Source organism: Oncorhynchus mykiss, chromosome 11 (assembly GCF_057628025.1).
Source record: "Oncorhynchus mykiss isolate SJ-2025 chromosome 11, ASM5762802v1, whole genome shotgun sequence".
Lineage (NCBI taxonomy): Eukaryota > Metazoa > Chordata > Actinopteri > Salmoniformes > Salmonidae > Oncorhynchus > Oncorhynchus mykiss.
The window spans coordinates 68,964,320-68,978,304 of NC_143032.1; the positions used below are offsets into that span (position 1 = coordinate 68,964,320).

General features: G+C 44.3%; 1 protein-coding gene across 2 annotated transcripts in view; it reads right to left on the reverse strand.

Moving 5' to 3' along the window:
- The window catches only part of LOC110535096 (zinc finger matrin-type protein 4), a 206,560-nt gene that overhangs the window by 10,519 nt on the left and 182,056 nt on the right, over positions 1-13,985 (reverse strand). For both annotated transcript variants that reach the window (XM_036936175.2, XM_090191042.1), the window contains one exon: positions 7,151-7,247. In XM_036936175.2, coding sequence (XP_036792070.2) covers positions 7,151-7,247 — 97 coding nt within the window. The remainder of the gene's footprint in view (positions 1-7,150; positions 7,248-13,985) is intronic.

The following is a 13,985-nucleotide window of genomic DNA, read 5'->3' on the forward strand; positions in this document are numbered from 1 at the left end:
GACTTGCCATAGGATATCAACACGTACAACAGTTGGCTGTTTTTTGAGTGATAGTTTGACTCTCAAATCTATGCATTTGCATAAGGTTATTAAATTATTGCATCTGAGCTCCTAGAGTGTGCAACTCTCCTTTTTCTTTACCAAGTTAGTAAATTACATATTAGGTCAGTGACTTTTATACAGAGAGCACCCCGAATTTTCCTTGCCATTTGAGTTTTAAAATGATTGTAAGAAGTCCTAAAACTGCTGGTGCGTATGACAAAATCAATGGTACAAAACCAGTGATATTGATCTGTTTTAAGTAGTCAATTGTGTCATTGCAACATGTGATTACAATTAAGATGTATAATAATAATAATTCATCTGAGGTAAAAAAAAAAAAAAGGATGTGTAATTACCCTCAATTTGATGTGGTCAAAACATGAGGTTGTTTAATCTAACGCATACTGTCCACATTCAGGATGTATGCAAGAATAATCTAAAATAATCTAATATGTGGGTTTTTTTCTTGACACAGCTAAATATGGCACAGAAACCTGAACATTTATGTTGAACTGCAATCCAAATGAAAGACCAGTAAACTGAGGAGCAGTCTCTCTCCTGGTTCTCTCTGGAACACAATCTCCATATCTTTGAAGGCAATCATCTGTGATAATTCCCTGAGGTTCTCAACCTATTCAACACACCACCACAATATGGGATTGATTCAATCCTATCAGATTTTTGAGCCAGTCCTATTGGAAAAATCCCTAATCCTATGGGATATTTTGACTAGGGGAGGTAAAAGGATGTGTAATTACCCTCAATCCGATGTGGTCAAAACATGAGGCTGTGTAATTTACTAACTTGGTAAAGAAAAAGAGAGTTGCACACTAGGAGCTCAGATGCAATAATTTAATAACCTAATAACCAACGTTACGACAGACAAGCTGTCTTCATCAGGGTATAACACATACTGTCCACATAAATCAACATTTCAATTTAGGTTGATTGTGTACACATATTTCTCCCTAGTTGAACCATTTACAGAGTTTAAAAAATGTTCTTATGTACAATTTTAACCAGGTGCTCTAGAAAGAGCTCCCATAGTGACTGTAGCAGCCAAATAATTCACCCTGCCTACTTATTATAACCTATCAAGCCATAGTTTCGACATTATTCTATTCATTGTTATTTCAGACCACATTGTATGGACACTACATTTGGATACATACAGTTTTATTGGACAATCTCACAGCTAAATATGGCATAGATACCTGAACGTTTGTGTTAAACTGTACAGGTCCTATAAGGATAACATGGTTCCAAAATCTGACAGGATCTTCTAATAGATTTTTTTTTTTTGGAGGGGGGGGGGGGTCCTAGAGGATTTTTTTGACTAGGGTTCCTTTGTTAAAGGAAGATCACAAACAACAAAACAGTGATGTTTGTGTGTAGAGAAGCGGGACACAGGAAATATTGGTGGTAAATTGATCATCACAGTGTAAAGAAAGAGGGGGAAATGGAGGAGAGGTAGAATTCAGAGACATGTCAGACAGACAGTCAATCAGCAGAAGGCATGGGCCTGAGCAGCAGGTGTGCTGGGGGGGCTGGATGAAAGCATACATACCTACCCACTACCTCTCTCTTTGTGACCGTGGGGGACAGGGGACAGACGGAGAGAAGGCAGCAGTATCAGTGCGTGTGACTAGGGAGAAGCAGGTGGGAGAGCACATCCAAACACTGCCACTCATCATACTGTTCCATTCTGTTTCATATCCCAGGTTCAGCACGGCACCAGCCACCAGGATAAACCGAATAAATCAAGCTGCCTTTGTCTGACCGTTTCAACGGCTGTATTTCAGCTGTTGAATACATTAGGTTTTATGGTCACGTCCGTAGCAGAGGACACACAGCACCACCAATTTCCCTGTCACACAAACAGAGTAGCTTCAGTGGAATACCAATCCCACCATAAAATCTACGCCCAATGAGTCTGCTATACTCTCAATAATAGAGTATAGCAATATACTCTGTCGACACCATTCTGTACACATCTGGCCCTTCTTTTGACACTGTGCTAACCTCCAAACAAGCTTCAACGCCATACAACACTCCTTCCGTGGCCTCCAACTGCGTTTAAATGTTAGTAAAACTAAGTGCATGCTCTTCAACCAATTGCTGCCAGCACCCTCCCACCTGACTAGCATCACTACTCTGGACGGTTCTGACCTGGAATATGGGGCCAACTACAAATACCTAAGTGTCTGGTTAGACTGTAATCTCTCCTTCCACTCATATTAAGCATCTCCAATCCAAAATAAAATTTAGAATCTGCTTCCTATTTCCTAACAAATTCTCCTTCACTCATGCAGCCAAACATACCCTCGTAAAACTGACTCTCCTACCGATCCTTGACTTCGGAGATGTCATTGACAAAATAGCCCCCAAAACTCTACTCAGCAAACTGGATGTAGTCTATCACAGTGCCATCTGTTTTATCGCCAAAGCGCCACTGCGACTTGTATGCTCTCGTTGGCTAGCCCTCACTACAGATCCGTCGCCAAACCCACTGGTTCCAGGTCATCTATAAGTCTTTGCTAGGTAAAGCCCCACCTTACCTCAGCTCATTGGTCACCATAGCAACATCCACCTCCGTGTGCTACACGCGCTCCAGCAGGTATATTGCTCTGGTCATCCCCAAAGCCAACACTTCCTTTGGCTGCCTTTCCTTCCAGTTCTCTGCTGCCAATGACTGGAACTAATTGCAAAAATCTCTGAAGCTGGAGTCTTATATCGCCCTCTCTAACTTTAAGCATCAGCTGTCAGAGCAGCATACCAATCACTGTACCTGTACACAGCCAATCTGTAAATAGCACACCGACTACCTCATCCCCATATTATTACTTATCCTCTTGCTCTTTTGCACCCCAGTATCTCTACTTGCACACCATCATCTGCACATCTATCACTCCAGTATTAATGCTAAATTGTAATAATTTTGGCCTCTAGGGCCTATTTATTGCCTACCTCCCTACTCTTCTACATTTGCACACACTGTAGATAGATTTAATTTTTTTTAAAATTTTGTGTTATTGACTGTACGTTTGTTTGTGTAACTCTGTTGTTGTTTTTGTCGCACTGCTTTGCTTTATCTTGGCCAAGTCGCAGTTGTAAATGAGAACTTGTTTTCAACTGGCCGACCTGGTTAAATAAAGGTGAAATGAAAAATAATCTACATATCATCTTAAATTTCTTGTAGTATTGTATGTTTTTATTATGTTGTAGGGGCTCCGTTGAAAAAGAGGCCTTGGTCTCAATGGGACTGCTTGCTAAAATAAAGGTTAAATAGAATACATAATCTCGAAAGATGAGATGGGCTATGATCACAAAAGTCAAATGAGGTCCTAGGGGCCCTGGTCAACAGTAGTGCACTAGGGAACCGGGTGCCATTTTGGATACAGCCTATAAAGTTATATTTATAGATTATCATTAGGCTGAATAATTGTTTTACCTCACATAAATGTCTGACTAGTGCTACATGATGCAATGAATGGTGTGTCAAACCTGAGAGGTGAGCCAACCATCACATGATGCATTAATCAGCTTTCTTCCTTTTTGGGGGGGTTGTTTCCACACATGGGAAACAAGAGCAGCAATAACAAATCACTGCGACAACATCCAACCTGACAGACTCATCCTCTCATTCGCTCCAGTCTCAGACATAGCCACTGCGTTTTCTCACTCCCAGTTGCCAATGTCTTTCTGCACACCATTAGTATGTGTGAGTGTGGGGGGAGGGTTAGGGAGGCTGGGAGGGAGGGTAGAGAAGAGTGCAGGCGAGCAGCGGGGAATGGAGATAGTTGGGTGAGGGATCGGTGACTGCATGGTAATGAGGCTGTCTGCTTGACCTATCAATAGTGGAAGAGCGGCGGGACTGAGGACCGGAGGGACTGAGGGACTGGTCTTGATCACACAACGTGCCCCCGCCTCGCCTCGTACCACTCCCACCGGCCTCGTTACCTTCCCCTCTTCATGTTTGATCATGAAAATGCATGTTGTGACCCAGGCTCTTATTTCCGAGCCTGGCTGCTCCTGTGTCTCGATCTCTTGCAGTGGATGATGACATTACACATAGGAAAGCCCATCTCAGGCTCTGATAACCCACATCTAGAGGCGGCAGGTAGGCCCCTTTAAAAAAAAAAAATAATAACCTAAAATGACACCCAAATCTAACTACCTGTACCTCAGGCCCTGAAGTAAGGATATGCATTTTCTTGGTACCATTTGAAAGGAAACATGTTGAAGTTTGTAGAAATGTGAAAGGAATGTGATGGCAGCAGTGTATGTGCAAAGTTTTAGACTAATCCCATGAACCATTGCATTTCTGTTCAAAACTTTGTATCAAGACTGCCAAAATGTGCCTAATTTGTTTATTAATAACTTTTCAAGTTGAAAACTGTGCACTACTGTGCACTCTCCTCAAACAATAGCATGGTATTCTTTCACTGTAATAGCTAGTGTAAATTGGACAGTGCAGTTAGATTAACAATAATTTAAGCTTTCTGACGATATCAGATATGTCTATGTCTATGTCTATGTCAGTAGTGAATGTTCTTGTTACTTACAACCTCATGCTAATCACATTAGCCTACGTTAGCTCAACCGTCCCGCAGCGGACCCACTAATCCTCAAGTAGCTGAGTATAGGGCCAGTAACCGAAAGGTCACTGGTTCGAATCTCTGAGCCTACTAGGTGAAACATCTGCTGATATGCCCTTGAGCAAGGCACTTAACCTTAATAGCTCCTAAAAGTCACTCTGGATAAGAGCATCTGCTAAATGACTCAAATGTGAAATGTAAATATAGGCTAAGCTTGTTCACATGGTCCAACACTAGGTCATGGCCAGAGGTGTCGGTATCTTACTTAGCAGAACATTTAACAATAAACTCAAGTAATGTGTAAGTATGAGATAGGCTACTGCACTGTCACATGGTTCTTGACCTCCAGTGATAGAAGAGAAAGAGAGAGCTGCAGTGCCTCCTCCCCCCTCCTCGCCTGTCCTGAACTAGAGGTCAAATGGGTTCCCTCTCCAGTTTCTCCTTAGTTCACACTGACCAGCCAGCCGACAGCCACGTCTAGAATCCCTGTCTGTGCACTCAGTCAGTCTGCTGTAATCAGCATAAACCCCTATCACTCAGTCAGACCTTGAGACTGGGGAGGAGATGGGAGCTCAGTCAGCTCACAAAGCCAGCAGGCTATTTCTGTCACAGCAGTCTTAGCCCCTCCTAAAAGACTCCTTATGCCGTAACAAGGAAGGACAAACGATGGCTCCTCGTCAAAAAGTGTACTATATAGGGAATAGGGTGCCATTTGAGACACAAACAGGTACATTGCTACTGTGTGCTCAAATGAAGTGCAGGACAACGACTGACTGGTACAGTGCTACGGTGTGCTCAAATGAAGTGACTGACTGTGAAGAATACTTGGAAAGCAAAAAGAGAAACATGTCAGACAGCCAAATTGAGTTAGTAAATGAAAGGACGATCTTGATTTGTGGCATACTTTCTGCTTCAGATGCCAGCAGCACTGGCATGGGTTTAAGTATTTAAGCATCCAGGCTTTGTACGGTTGTAGCAGGCTTGTTCGTGTAGTATTGATCACACATCTCATTAGTAAGCATATTGTGAAGGGGTAATTTGTCCCCCACCCTCAGTCAAAATAGAATTTCCTCTCTGAAGTTCTTGGACTCGGTTCAAGTTAGCTACGCTGAGTTCGTGAATCTTGGCTAGCTGGTATCAATTTGTGATGAGACTGGGGAGGTCAATATGACCCTTACCTAACATGACCTCATGCAATTTATAGTGCATCATTTTTTTTCAGTGGAAATAGTATTCAGACAAATGACTGACAAACTGTTGATGAGTGTTTACTGTAGCCTAACCCTTCTCTGTGAAGTCATTCCATCAAATTAAAAGTAACTATATAATTCAAATCATCAAATGCACCACTGCTTTCATATTAACTGCCATCTTCTATTTGTCTGGCTGTATATAGGACAAGAGACAACAATGACATATCTGCCCTTTCTGGAGAGAGAGAGAGAATGTTATTGTCACATGCACCGGATAGCTATTCTATCTGGGTAAACTGGCATAAAGCACTGACCTAAATACACCCAGAGTGAGAGAACGAGAGGAAAGAGAAGTTGCTTTGGCCTACTGGGGTGGGTGGATCTGCCTGTGTGGAAAGCCACTAGCACCAATGAGGCAGTGCAGTGGAGCGTGACTAAGGTGCAGGGCTAAAGTGTCATGTCTCTTGATGCCTGCATCCCTGTGGACACGTATGGACAGAGAGGGTCCTACAGGGGGAATTCATTCAAGGACACGCACCATGAAAAAGCCCATCAATTCACACCAACTGGCCAGGCTGTGCTGAGTTGGGCCCAATACCAGGTCATCCTCTGACTGCCCTCCCTACATATGCATTCTGTCTCTGCATACCGACCCTACATACTGTCCCAGGACAAAAGCTGTGTGTTTGACTCTGAACACTGGGTGTTGATCATGTTTCAGCATGGCCCGCTTGAGTTAGAAGACTTACTGTTAGTTTTGTGTGCTGGTTGTGTATTAGCACTAGTTGTTTGAGTTAGATGGTTGTGTGTGCATTATGGTTGTGTATTGGCCGAAGTTGTTTGTTCACTCTGATGAGCACGGCCTGGTGGCGCTAGCCTGGGCTCTGGGTGTTGTGTCTACAGTAGAACAAGCACTTGTTGATCTGCGTTTTGCTCCTGCAGGCACCACGGCATGGCCACCAATTAGCAGCAGCAATGTGAAAGAAGTCGAAAAATGTCTCAATTAGACACATTTCTCCTCCTTAAAAATTAACTGCTTTCAATGAGATTGAACATAAGTGGAAAAATATCCAAAGATGCCCAAAGCCAGCAGAGAGACTCTCACTCCTCCCCTCTGATATTTTGCTCACTCGGTCTCAGCTGATGCAAAATGTAAAAACCCTCCTTGAAAGTGCCAATTGCATTTCAATGGCATAGCATACATGAACGTAAACCAAACGCAATACAATTTACATGCTGGAAACTCACCATCAGACAAGGAGAAAACAAAGTGTGACATTGTCTGTTTAGCTGCAGTACACAGAGGAGAAGACTCACTTGTTTTGGTGCTTTGAGCCCTGCAGATGTGCATGGTACTGTGCCACAGAGTTGAGTGTGACATTGCAGACTTCACACGTATAGCTACGTTTCAGACCTGGAATAAGAACACACACGCACGCACACACACACACAAGATTAGACAGGTGTGTATGTATTAACTTACTATTTGTTTCAATCAAATTATTGTACTTTGGAACTATGGAACCATGTTCAATGTTCCACCACAAATGCAATTAATGTGTATACATTCACTATTCTATCCCACTGGAGAGTCCTATATGGAATTGTTAGTTCTCTATTGAAAATACCTGGTCAGCATGCTGCCACTATGCTGTCACTAAATAAGGTAGAAGACTAGAGGGGATGAGAACTCTTACTGACAGAAGCTCTCTCTTCCATACAGCTGGCTGTTAAAGACACTAGCAATATGTCCCAAATGGGACTATTGACTAGAGGTTGACCGATTATGATTCTTCAACGCCAAGACTGATTATTGGAGGACCAAAAAAAGGCGATACCGATTAATCTGCCATTTTTTTTTTTTTTTACATTTATTTGTAATAAGGACAATTACAACAATACTGAATGAACAGTTATTTAAACTTAATATAATACATCAATAAAATCAATTTAGCCTCAAATAAATAATGAAACATGTTTAATTTGGTTTACATAATGCAAAAACAAAGTGTTGGAGTAGAAAGTAAAAGTGCAATATGTGCCATGTAAGAAAGCTAACGTTTAAGTTCCTTGCTGAGAACATATGAAAGCTGGTGGTTCCTTTTAACATGAGTCTTCAATATTCCCAGGTAAGAAGTTTTAGGTTGTAGTTATTATAGGAATTATAGGACTATTTCTCTCTATACCATTTGTATTTCATATACCTTTGACTATTGGATGTTCTTATAGGAACTTTAGTATTGCCAGTGTAACAGTATAGCTTCCGTCCCTCTCCTCGCTCCTACCTGGGCTCGAAACAGGAACACAACAGCCACCCACAGCAACCGTCGAAGCAGCGTTACCCATGCAGAGCAAGGGGAATAACTACTCCAAGTCTCAGAGCGAGTGACGTTTGAAACACTATTAGCGCGCACCCTGCTAACTAGCTAGCCATTTCACATCGGTTACACCAGCCTAATCTCGGGAGTTGATAGGCTTGAAGTCATAAACAGCGCTGTGCTTGCGAAGAGCTGTGGGCAAAATGCACAAAATTGCTCTTTGAATGAATGCATATGAGCCTGCTGGTGCCTACCATCGCTCAGTCAGACTGCTCTATCAAATCATAGACTTAGTTATAACATAATTACACACAGAAATACGAGCCGTAGGTCATTAATAAGGTCGAATCCGGAAACTATCATTTAGAAAACAAGACGTTTATTATTTCGATGAAATACGGAACCGTTCCATATTTTATCTAACGGGTGGCATCCATAAGTCTAAATATTCCTGTTACATTGCACAACCTTCAATGTTATGTCATAATTATGTAAAATTCTGGCAAATTAGGCGGCCCAAACTGTTGCATATAACCTGACTCTGCGTGCAATGAACGCAAGAGAAGTGATACAATTTCACCTAGTTATTATTGCCTGCTAACCTGAATTTCTTTTAGCTTAATATGCAGGTTTAAAGAGATATACTTCTGTGTATTGATTTTAAGAAGGCATTGATGTTTATGGTTAGGTACACATTGGAGCAACGATACGCACCGCATCGATTATATGCAACGCAGGACATGCTAGATAAACTAGTAATATCATCAACCATGTGTAGTTAACTAGTGATTATGATTGATTGATTGTTTTTTATAAGATAAGTTTAATGCTAGCTAGCAACTTACCTTGACTTCTACTGCATTCGCGTAACAGGCAGGCTCCTCGTGGAGTGCAATGTAATTAGGTTGTTAGAGCATTGGACCAGATAACTGTAAGGTTGCAAGATGCCCGTCATTAAAAATAAGAATGTGCGGGGCCTCCCGGGTGACACAGTGGTCTAGGGCACTGCATCACAGTGCTAGCTGTGCCACCAGAGACTCTGGGTTCGCGCCAGGCTCTGTCGCAGCCGGCCGCGACCGGGAGGTCCGTGGGGCGACGCACAATTGGCCTAGCGCCGTCCGGGCTAGGGAGGATTTTTCCCTGGTAGGGATATCCTTGTCTCATCGCGCACTAGCGACTCCTGTGGCGGGCCGGGTGCAGTGCACGCTAACCAGGTCGCCAGTTGCACGGTGATTCCTCCGACACATTGGTGCGGCTGGCTTCCGGGTTGGATGTGCGCTGTGTTAAGAAGCAGTGCGGCTTGGTTGGGTTGGGTTTCGGAGGACGCATGGCTTTCCACCTTCGTCTCTCCCGAGCCCGTACGGGAGTTGTAGCGATGAGACAAGATAGTAACTACTAACAATTGGATAACACGAAATTGGGGAGAAAAGGGGGTAAGATTCAAAAAAAGAGAAAAGAAAAATGTGTTATTAACTGACTTGCCTAGTTAAATAAAGATTAAATAAAGGTGTAAAACAATAATAATAAATAATCGGCCAAATCGGTGTCCAAAAATACAGATTTCCGATTGTTATGAAAACTTGAAATCGGCCCTAATTAATCAGCCATTACGATTAATCGGTCGACCTCTACTATGGACCCTGGTCAAAAGTAGTGCGCTATATAGGGAATAGAGTGCCATTTGAGACTAGGGTCAGTGCTCATTGCTCTAGTCTTGCATGTGTCCTAGTCTATCCACTCTACTACTCCTGGTGGGGGAAATGTAAATAATCAATTAAAGACGTGCCCACACTAAATTGTCACACATTCAGTATTGATCACGATGAAATTACATTGAAATGATGAGATACATGACTGAGGCTTGAGGATTTTGACACACCTTGGCTCTTATTAGCCAGAGCCCTGCTTTGAGTGAAATTTGAGCTGTTGACTGTATTTTGTTACAAACCATTGCTTTGGCTAATACAACAGGCTAACAAGCTAACTCCAAAATTCTAATAAAATCTGAGTGAGATGATCACTCTATTTCTCACCCCTTCTGATGTCTTCGGCGACTGTGGATCACCAAATCAGCAACTAATAGAGTGACAAACCCTGTATCTGTGGATGTGTCCAAAATGGCACCCTATTTCGTTGACAGTGCACTATTTTTGACAAGGGTCCATTTAAAAGTAGTGTACTATAAAGGGAATAGGGTGCCATTTGGTACACATTAACAGAGTAAGTGGCTGTTATGTTGAGGCTCATGACACAGTGGCATGACAAATTGCCCAATCGCTTGCTTCTTCTCTCTGAATAGAGTTAAACCTATAAACATTGTTTGGAGGGTAATAAAGGCCAAGGTAAAGATACATGTCCCCACTTCTCCACCATCATTGAATCTAATTGTCCAATCTCTCCTCCGACCTAAGGTCAGGTCTCCCCATGTTGATGAGCCTTTCTCTCTAGATCACAGCATTAAAACATAATGTGTCTTATCAAGAGGCAGCGAGAGAGAGTGGTAAAGGAGGTAGACAGAGACACACAGAGAGCGAGACACACAGAGAGCGAGACAAACAGAGAGCGAGACACACAGAGAGAGGCAGAGAGAGATCATGTGCTCATGAGCCTCTGAGTTCTTCTGCAAAAACAATAGAATTATGGTGGGATAAATATTGATACACTTATACAGGATACTACCCTCTATATCAAAACATTCAAACCAAATCAAAAGTTCATACCTAAAACCTTGATTTTTGACAAAATGAACTGATTGGATTCTTACTACCAAGGACTATCAAGACAAATTATTTCAAACCGAAACCTGGTAATACCATCCAACGCAAAATGATGTTTAGTCTGAACCTACTTCTGAAGCCAAAAAGTAAAATACAATAATCTATAAGTAATTTGTTTATATACAACGTAGTAAATAAGGCTACCAAGCTGCTAGGACAGAGCAGGCCTGGCTGCAACTTCAATTAGCACTGAAGTGTAAAGTGAGATGTGTGAAAACTATTGAGCCTAACAATGCAGCAGTTTCACAGCCTCCCCCACCCTGAGCCCTAGAAGCCCCCTGCACCATGGCGTATCCCTGTGCAGTAACCTTTGGATATTAAAAATAACATGGCACGGAATAAGTACAAAAATAAGCTCCTCAAGGACAACCCAGAGAAACTATTTGCTGACTGCTACAAAGAGGGGAACATAAGCAACTGAATTTTCCACAGAGAACATCCCCTGGCATGGCGCAGTGCTATAAGAGCACACTACCCCTATGTCAAGAGAGAGGGTATTGGCCCAGGGTGGAAACTCAGAATACTAGACATTGAGGAAATTGAAACAACCTCTGTCAACGTGTACAAGTCTGGGACAGTAATGATGCAAGGCATCCTCGAGCAGTTCCAGCAGGACTTTTACGGGATCAAAGAGAGAGCACAGCAGGAAAAGCTCTCTATCATTGACCACTCCCCCACCCTGAGTGAGTCTGATCACACCCCCCCCCCCCCCCCCCACCCAGCACTGAACACACCCAGGTCCCACAACTACAATGCTCCTCCATCATTTAGAGGGATACATTCACTGAGCTGGTTGAGAGACATGGTGGAGCTCAGAGAGCTAGTCCACACAATCCAGACAGAACAAACCAGACCAGCACAACAACACCCCCCCCCCCCCCCCCCCAACAAGACCCGGAGGGTGGGAGGTGGACAGCTGTCTGAGAGAACGGGCTGCACTCCGGACTGAGGTGAGAGAACTTAAGGAGAAGAGAGAGGTACACATGGCACAGCTAAATGCAGTGAAGGAGGAGAGAGAGACACATGGCACAGCTAAATGCAGTGAAGGAGGAAGGAGAGACACATGGCACAGCTAAATGCAGTGAAGGAGGAAGGAGATACACATGGCACAGCTAACAGTGGTGAAGGAGGAGGGAGAGACACATGGCACAGCTAAATGCAGTGAAGGAGGAGGGAGAGACACATGGCACAGCTAAATGCAGTGAAGGAGGAGGGAGAGATACATGGCACAGCTCACAGCTGTGAAGGAGGAGGTGAGAAACACATGGCACAGCTAACAGTGGTGAAGGAGGAGGGAGAGACACAAGGCACACCTCACAGCGGTGAAGGAGGAGGTGAGAAACACAAGGCACAGCTAACAGCGGTGAAGGAGAAGGGAGAGACACATGGCACACCTCACAGTGGTGAAGGAGGAGGTGAGAAACACATGGCACAGCTAACAGCGGTGAAGGAGGAGGTGAGAAACACATGGCACACCTCACAGCGGTGAAGGAGGAGGTGAGAAACACAAGGCACAGCTAACAGCGGTGAAGGAGAAGGGAGAGACACATGGCACACCTCACAGTGGTGTAGGAGGAGGTGAGAAACACATGGCACAGCTAACAGCGGTGAAGGAGGAGGTGAGAAACACATGGCACACCTCACAGCGGTGAAGGAGGAGGTGAGAAACACATGGCACAGCTAACAGTGGTGAAGGAGGAGGTGAGAAACACAAGGCACAGCTAACAGCAGTGAAGGAGGAGGTGAGAAACACATGGCACAGCTAACAGCGGTGAAGGAGGAGGTGAGAAACACATGGCACAGCTAACAGCAGTGAAGGAGGAGGTGAGAAACACATGGCACAGCTAACAGTGGTGAAGGAGGAGGTGAGAAACACATGGCACAGCTAACAGCGGTGAAGGAGGAGGTGAGAAACACATGGCACACCTCACAGCGGTGAAGGAGGAGGTGAGAAACACATGGCACAGCTAACAGTGGTGAAGGAGGAGGTGAGAAACACAAGGCACAGCTAACAGCAGTGAAGGAGGAGGTGAGAAACACATGGCACAGCTAACAGCAGTGAAGGAGGAGGTGAGAAACACATGGCACAGCTAACAGCAGTGAAGGAGGAGGTGAGAAACACATGGCACAGCTAACAGCGGTGAAGGAGGAGGTGAGAAACACATGGCACAGCTAACAGCAGTGAAGGAGGAGGTGAGAAACACATGGCACAGCTCACAGCTGTGGAGGAGGAGGTGAGAAACACAAGGCACAGCTAACAGCGGTGAAGGAGGAGGTGAGAAACACAAGGCACAGCTAACAGCGGTGAAGGAGGAGGTGAGAAACACATGGCACAGCTAACAGTGGTGAAGGAGGAGGTGAGAAACACATGGCACAGCTAACAGCGTTGAAGGAGGAGGTGAGAAACACATGGCACAGCTAACAGCGGTGAAGGAGGAGGTGAGAAACACAAGGCACAGCTAACAGCAGTGAAGGAGGAGGTGAAAAACACATGGCACAGCTAACAGCGTTGAAGGAGGAGGTGAGAAACACATGGCACAGCTAACAGCGGTGAAGGAGGAGGTGAGAAACACATGGCACACCTCACAGCGGTGAAGGAGGAGGTGAGAAACACATGGCACAGCTAACAGCGGTGAAGGAGGAGGTGAGAAACACAAGGCACAGCTAACAGCAGTGAAGGAGGAGGTGAGAAACACATGGCACAGCTAACAGCAGTGAAGGAGGAGGTGAGAAACACATGGCACAGCTAACAGCAGTGAAGGAGGAGGTGAGAAACACATGGCACAGCTAACAGCGGTGAAGGAGGAGGTGAGAAACACATGGCACAGCTAACAGCAGTGAAGGAGGAGGTGAGAAACACATGGCACAGCTCACAGCTGTGGAGGAGGAGGTGAGAAACACAAGGCACAGCTAACAGCGGTGAAGGAGGAGGTGAGAAACACAAGGCACAGCTAACAGCGGTGAAGGAGGAGGTGAGAAACACATGGCACAGCTAACAGTGGTGAAGGAGGAGGTGAGAAACACATGGCACAGCTAACAGCGTTGAAGGAGGAGGTG